The 7,576-nt window shown below is 60.1% G+C and overlaps 1 protein-coding gene across 1 annotated transcript in view; it reads right to left on the bottom strand.

Annotated features, from left to right (window-relative positions):
• The window catches only part of MYCN (MYCN proto-oncogene, bHLH transcription factor), a 5,952-nt gene extending 5,408 nt beyond the window's left edge, over nt 1-544 (bottom strand). Inside the window, exons 1-2 of the mRNA XM_027855641.1 lie at nt 314-544; nt 72-165 (exon numbers count right to left, since the gene is read on the bottom strand). Coding sequence (XP_027711442.1) covers nt 72-165; nt 314-544 — 325 coding nt within the window. The remainder of the gene's footprint in view (nt 1-71; nt 166-313) is intronic.
• Between the last annotated feature and the right edge of the window lie 7,032 nt (nt 545-7,576).

The raw sequence follows: 7,576 nt of genomic DNA, 5'->3' as shown, positions 1-7,576 counted from the left end.
CTCGAGGGTGGAGAAGTTTCTCTCCTCTCCTCTCCTCTCCTCTCCCCCCACCCCCTTCCCTTTTGTGTTACCAGGCGCCTGCACCGCTGGGGGAGGAGGGGGAGGGGAGGGGGGGAGGATGCAGAGGAGGGTCGTCCAGCCCCTACGGGAGGGGAGGGGGGGGCTCTGGGGAAAAAACCCAACAACAACAAGCAGCTCAGGATTCTCACACACACACACACACACACACACACACACACACACAGGCAGAGGCAGGCGCGGGCGCGCGCACACACACATACACACATGCAATACACACGCACACACTCTCTACCCAAGGGGGCTCGCTCGAGGGGTCCCCCCGTCTCCGGGCTAAAATGCAATAGAGAAGGGCTGCAAGGGCCATCGGGCAAGTTTGCAAGGCCGGCGGCCTCCGAGGGCCCTGGGCCCCCTGCATTCTGACAGTGGACGCGCTGTTCGCTCCTCCCAGCTCGGATATTCCGTGCGCTGGGGTTCTAACGGCCCCTCCGGCATTCTGTGTTCTAGGGGCCCTCCTAGCTGACATTCTCCGCTCGGCGTTCTAAGATCCCCCGCCCGCCGGCTCTGGCATCCTGTGTTCTATGTTACAAGGGCCCTCGCAGCTCTGACATTCTCGGTTCTACGTTCTAAGACCCCTCCCAGCTTTGACATTCTCAGGTCTCGGTGCCAAGGTCCTTCCCGGCTCTCGGATCTCCGTTCTGGCTTCCAAGAAGGTTCTCCTTGCCCCCCTCTGCTAGTCAGCTAGACGATTTCGCGGGAGAGTCTGTGCCGAAAGGTCATTTCCAGTTCTGATACCCCGGGGTTCTAGAGCACCTGGCCGCTTATTTGCTGCACCCCCAAACCTCCGACCTGAGCACGCCCTAGCCTTCAGCCCGACCCACCTTGCAGCCCCCCAGCCCTGGAGCTCTGGTGCAGCAGTACACCGCCGGGGACTCCCTCCCCTCAGTCTGGCCCTCAGCTGCCTCCCGTCTCCCTGTTAGGGAGAAGGCGCTCCGAGGCTGGGGTAAACCAGCCCGCGAGCCCAGGAAGCCCCTCGCCCGGTGCTGGGAGCCAAGATGTGGCACTGGGCGGGCCGCACCCCGTGCCCCCTGCACTCCCCCTTCCTGCCCGGTGCAGCAGAGCCAGCCCTGGCGCTTGCCTCCGGTGCAAAGCGCCGCACGCAAGGCAGCACTCGTTCGGGCGAGGCGTTCTGAGATAATCCGGCCGAGAATGTCCGGACCGGCGGCCGGCTGGAGCCCCGGGCAGCCACCCTCGGGAACGTAGAGATCGGCCCAAGCTCCAGGGAAGGGGAGGGAAGCGCGGGCACGGGGCAGACGAGGCTACCGGGGGGTTGTTTTTGTCCAAAAGGGAGAGCAGATCCCCGAGGCAGCTCCCCGGCTGCGTTCCGTGCGCCCCGCTTCTCCCTAGGTCTGAGAGAGCAGAGGCAGCAGCGCCCCAGCCCCGGCTGCAGAGCTCAGCTGGGCAGGGCAGGGCAGTGCAGGGCGGTGCGGTGCGGTGCGGTGCGGTGCAGTGCGGGCGCTGCCCGCTGGTTCACCTTACCTCCAGCCGGCGGCAGCGGCAGCGGCAGCGGCGGCGGCAAAAGCAGCAGAAGCAGAAGCAGAAGCAGAAGCAGCAGCGGCGGCGGCGGCGGCGGGAGCAGGGACTGGCCACACGCGCGGGGCTGGACTGGACTGGGCTGGGCTGCGCTGGGCTGGGCTGGGCTGGGCTGCGCTCGGCCGCTCCGCGCCCGGGCTGGCCGGCCGACCGGCTGGCTGGCTGGCTGGGATCCGGGGCCGCTCTCGCGCCGAAACCCTCCTCTCCAGCCGCAGCCGCAGCCGCAGCCTCCGTGCCCGACGGCTCCTCTGGGGACAGCCACCCCTCGCACCGGCCGCTCCGCCCGCCGCCCGCCGCCTGTCACTGACTGCGTCGCTTTGCAGCGCCCGGGATATTATTAACCCCCAAATTCTGACACACCCGGAGGGGGGAGGGTGCCTAGAGGGAGCCGGGAGGTGGGGGCGGGGGCGGCGGGGGGAGGCTGGGAAGTGGAGCAGGGGGCGGGGGGCGGCCCAAGCCCCACCCTCCCGATTTCCATAAAAGTCAGGGGAGGCGCCAGGAGGCTTTCGCGCCAAAAGCCCCCGGGCCTTTCTTCTGCTGCTGGGGCCGGAGGCCGCCTTGCAGAGTCGGGGTCTCGCGGTGCCCTCCCGGCCCGATCCTGCAAGGGGGAGACCCTTGGGCAATGGCCTCGGCCGTGCGGGGGGCGTTTTGCATGCGCCAGTCGGTGCAAAAAAGACAGCGACTGTACCCGGGGGGAGGGGGCCGTGCATGGGCTGCGGGGTGGGCTTCGGGGCTCAGGGCAGCGCGGCTGCAGCAATCCCCAGCTCCTGAGTTTGGGTGGCGGGGATCTGGGGGAGAGCCCCCGGCCCGGCCTGCGGAGAGGGGGCTGCAGAGCTGCTTAGCGGAGGACCGTGCGTGGGGGGGGGGGGCCGCACGGCTGCCGCAATCTCCAGCTTCCTAGCTCACGACGGGGGAGGGGGTCGGAGGGCGGTCTCCGGGAGCTGCAGGGAGGCTGAGCCCCTGGCCGGGCGGGAGGGGGAGCTGGGACTGCCCCCAACTACTGCGATCATGGGTGGGGAGGCCGGGCCCGCAGGAGCGCGGAGGGGGGCTGGGGCGAATCAATCAATCACTGCGGGGCAATGAGGGGCCTTGGTCCCGGGGCTTTCCTCGGTGCAAGGCGACCCCTGGTGGGGATGCGGGGGCTGCTGCTGCTGCAGAAGGAGTGGCCCAGACCCGAATTGTTTCTCTTTCCCTCCTTCCCCTCCCCCTCGCACGCCCCATCTCGCCCGGGCGGCCCCCGGTGCCCTCCGGGCCCGGAAGGCTGGGCCCGACGCGCCCCACGCAGCGCCCTCCCCCTCCGCCGTTAGCATCTGCCCAGGACTCCTGCCCCTCCTTCCTTCCCAATGGGCTGACCGCTGGACACAGCGCCAGGGTCTGGGGAGGGGGGAGGGGAGCCTTCACCATATGCCCCTGTGGAAAGGGATGCCCCCAGTGCCCAGGCTGCCTCCCCCTCGGCCGTGGAGCCCTTGTTCCCCGCCCCCTCCCCTCTGTTTATTTACTCTGCAAGGCAGGAGGGGAGCTGCCCCAGCTCGGGGCCTCCCCATTCATCTTCCTCTGTTTTTTCAAAGAATGAGTAATGGAGCCTTGCCCCGAGTGGGCCACCGCGCCCCTCTTTTCCTGCCCCCTTCTTCCCCCACCCACGTAGGACCACTTCATCTTCCACTCGCATTCATCGGGGGTGGCCCTGTTGACCCACAAGTGGGGGGTGGTGGCGGTCAACCGAGGCTGCTGCTGCAGACTTGCCTGGACTGTCGCTGGCAGGGGAGCCCTCCAGGGTCGTCAAGCCCACGGAGGCAGCTTGGGGCCTCTGGCTCAGAAAGCCTGGCTTCCAGACTTCTGGTGGGAATAAACCTCAGTTTACCCCTCAGTAAAAGGGGGACCCTCCCGCTTGTACCACTCACTCAACCCGGGCTGTAGGGAGGAACCCTTGGGTACAGTGAGTCACCTAATCTAATCCTCTCATTTCATCGATATCAGCTCTGAGGGGCCACCTTGGACCGTCCCAAGGTCACCCAGATTTAAGGAAGAGAACGGAGAACGAATCCGGGCCCTCCACCCTGGGATGTGCCTTAGCGCAGATGGGAGAGATAGGGATCACCTATTCCACATCCGTGGGGCTGGGTTCACCTGGGTTTTCCATTGTCTGCGTGGCCCCCTCCCAAAGACAGCTGACCCAGGAAGGTCCCCGGGATCCTTCTTGCCTGGTAGTGTTTGGGATCTATTCTGGACCAAGAGGGGCTCAGAAAGCTGGCCAGCCCCGGAGAAGATCTAGGGCTGCCTGCGCCAACTTTTTTGTCATTCTTAATCTACAAGTATCCAATAATCCCTTTCTTTGTGCCTGGAAATGTACTGGACTCCTGGGATACAAAGTCCCTGCCCTCCAGGATCTTCCATTCTAATGCTACATTCTCCCAGGGATGCACTTTACTAGTAGGAAGATTCTTGGGGGCCCCAAGGAGGAAACTATTCTCCAGCGGTCGGTCACAGCTTCCTGCCCCTCCAACCACCCCCAACTTTGGAAAAACTTAACCGGGAGAGCACAGTGCCTGCCGACCCACTGGGTGTTTCTGCTGACTGCCTGGTGAAGGATCTGCTTTGTTTGGAAATGGAGAATTTTGCAGGAGGCTGTGAGGAAAGCGCTGGAAAAACCTTGCTTCCCAAAGATGGAGGCTGGTTTCTGGGGGTCCTGCTCCACTCCTTTCCAGTGTCACCAGGTACCCATCCGTCTGGGGAGATGCCCCCCCCCCCCCCCTCCCCGGGCCCCCCGGGCCCCCCCCCGCTGGGGGAACGCCCCCCCCCCCCCCAGCTTGGGAGACCAGCACCTGGCTCTGGGCCTTCAGCCCTGACTGGCTTCCTTCTGTGTGCTAGGGGCCCTCCCAACTGTACGTTCTGGGTTCAGATCTGACATTCTATGTCTTAGAGTGGCTCCCAGTGGCTTTCTGTGGTGTGTGCTAAGCCCCTCCCAGCTTCCGTGTTCTCCATTCTAGGTCTACGTTCTCCAACTCTTTTAATGACAGTAGTGGGGAATAGAGCACTGGACTGGGAGTCAGGAAGACCTGAGTTCAAATGCTGCCTGAGACAAAACTGATTGGCTGTTTGACCCCTGGGCAAGTCACTTCACCCTTAGCCAGTTTGTTTCCTCCCCTATAAAATGGGGGCGGGGGGGGCATAATAGCATCTCCCTCCCAGCCTGTAGTGAGGCTATGGTACTTTAAGGTTTACACAAACCCCACTCCACTTCAGAAGAAAGTCTAGCCACCTCACCTCCAACCTCCCAGGAGCCTCGAGGCCCAGCAGGATGGCCAGGCCTTAAGCACAGTGGCTCATTCCAGAATAAAACATGGAGAGTTCCATGAACATTTTTGTCAATGGCATGATTTAAAATTCTCTGGGGGGGGGGGGAATCCCTTTGTCAAGCAAAGGTCCCTTTTGTGAAACAAATCCTTACCCCTGCCTTGACTTTTCCCCAGATTGGCTTTCCCTAGTAAATCTGGGGGTGGGGGTGGCCTTCCCAGAGACCAGGGCAGGAGAAGGCCAGGGGGATGGGAGGGGATGGGGATGGGGGCCAAGCTGTGCCCCCAGGATCTGGCAGAAACAGACCAGACAATGAGCACTCTGAGTCCAAGGAAGAAAGCCAAGAAAGTCTGGGAAGGGTTAGGCCCAGAAGGAAAGATCGATCGGCCATTTCTCATCTTTCTCTCCCTGCCCCAGTCCCTAACCTGTGTGAAGCCTGCCCCACCCAGAAACCCCAAACTGGCCCAGGGCTCTTCTGCGGCTCTGGGACCAAATGGGTGGATGGGGGTGCGGTGGGGGTGGAATAAAATGACCTCTCTCTTCCTTTGTCCTGAGCTCTGACATTCTCTGCCCATGCTTACTTATCTTAAGTTCTAAGACCTCTCCCTCTTCTGACCCAGTGGGGTAGTGGGTAGCGCTGGACTGGCAGTTGAGATGCCCTGATTCAAGCCCACTTCAAACTCTGTGGGATTGATTCCCAGGGCCAAGTGCCTTCATTGCCCCTAGCCTCGGTTTCTTCTTTGGTCAAATGGGGATGATAGCACCTTCCTCCCAGGCGGTGGCCTATGAGATAGCATATGCAAAGCACTTTGTCAGAAGCTTTATGGTCATATAAATGTGTTCCTTGTGTGTTATCTTCTAAGGTCCTTCCCAGACTAGGTGCTCCAAGGTTCTGGCCCTTCCACCCAGGGTCCCTTCCCCTTTGGGGATGCCTGTCAAAGGAGGGGCCTGGCCTCAGGGGCCCCAGCTGGCTGTACCTCCTGGGCTAGACAAGTTTCCTCCCCTCCCACCTCTGGTGAGGGCCTGCTCTGGACACTTCCTGGCCTCTGGGATTTTTCAATGGCCCAGATAATGATACCGCCTTACATTTGTAAATCGAAGATTTACAAAGATTTACCTCTGCTGCTGACCCTCTTGGCTACTCAGTGGGGGAGGCCTGACCGGCACCAGACCCCTCCTGGGTTCCCACTGGATTTTAGAATCACAGAAGGACCTCTCAGAGAGGGGGAAGTCGGCCCAGAGACTGCCAGCACCTGCCCTAGCCTTCATCACTGGCCCTGGCTGGGCCCTCCCACGCTCCCAAGATCTTTTTTCTGTTTTGAAGCATAATCATCATTTGGGGGTTTGCTGTGTCCCTGTGGGTCCAGGATCCTGACTCATTTATCCCTCTGCACTTTTCAGGGCCTTGTGAACAGTCAACAAACCAGCTTAAATTTAATTGAGTCAAAGTCTCCTCCCTCCCAGGCCAAGGCAAAACCTTTCTGTCTCATTCCATGGGCACTAAAGTGCCCCTCAGGTGGGGACTGGCTGAACATATTGTGACATCAGAATGACAAAAAGGGTGGCTGCAGAGAATCCTGGGGGGGCCTAACTGAGACAGACCAGGAGAAGACAGCACAGGGAGAGGAAAACCACCTTTTAAAAGCTTGTGCTGTGTTAGTTTTCTTGTGTTCTCATTTGTGCTGTGCTGTTTTACAGATGGACAAACTGAGGCCCAAAGGCCAGCCCCATAGCCCAGCTGGGCTGAGAACCCAGGAAGGAAAACCACAGACTTGGAGCTGGACAGGGATGGCCAGGGCTCTCTGAGAGGCGAGAGGGATTCCGGGTGCCAAGCAGCGGGTTTCTTTTTCCTCTGCAGCTGGGTTTTTCTTTTCTTTCAGCTCTGAATTGGAGAAGAGGGGCTGAGGTTGGCAGAGAGCGACGGTGACGCCACCAGACACATCCTTCCAGAAGGACTCTCAGACGAACAGGGAACGAGGAATCTGCAAGGAATGGGTAGAATTTATTCCAGATTGTTTTTGTTAAGCAGGCAGTATGAAATGGAAATTCAGCTTCCCTTGTGATCTCTTGTGTTTAGAAATGCTCTTTTCTTAGCTTTCGAGTTACAGAATGAGAATGTTTTTAAAGTTCCCAATACTCTCTATGTGTTTGCACATTCACACATGCGTGTAAATAGCCAGGTGAGTCTGAACTGTCTCTCGTGTGCATCTACACAAAGAGAGCAGTCTCACTGCTATGCTTTTACCCATGCTGTGGCCCTTGCCAGACAGCCTTGTCTCTCCCCTCTCACAGAATCACAGAATTTGAAAGTGGGAAGAAACCTCAGGGGGCATCTAGTCCAACCCATACCCAGAAGGAATCCCCTCCACCCCGTGGCCCACAAGGAGTCAAGGAGGCTCTGTTTGCAGACCCTGAGACCGCTCCAGTTGTTAGGACATGTTTACCGTCAAGCTTAATTTTGCCTTTTGGCCACATTCCCCCCCCCCCAGGGCTCTGCTTCCTGGGGCCACCCTTGACCACAGCTCTCACATATCCGCTGGGTCTTCTCCAGGCTAAATGTGCCAATTCTTTCAAGTGATCAAGGTCTGTGTGACCTTGGACCAGTCTCTATCAAATGAGTGGTTGGACCAAGTGACCTCTAAAGCCCCTCCCTGTAGCCTGAAAGGGGCCC

This window comes from Vombatus ursinus, unplaced genomic scaffold (assembly GCF_900497805.2).
Source record: "Vombatus ursinus unplaced genomic scaffold, bare-nosed wombat genome assembly UNPS02010980.1, whole genome shotgun sequence".
NCBI lineage: Eukaryota > Metazoa > Chordata > Mammalia > Diprotodontia > Vombatidae > Vombatus > Vombatus ursinus.
Note: the sequence above shows the minus strand (reverse complement) of the source record. Positions and strands in the feature narration are given on the sequence as shown.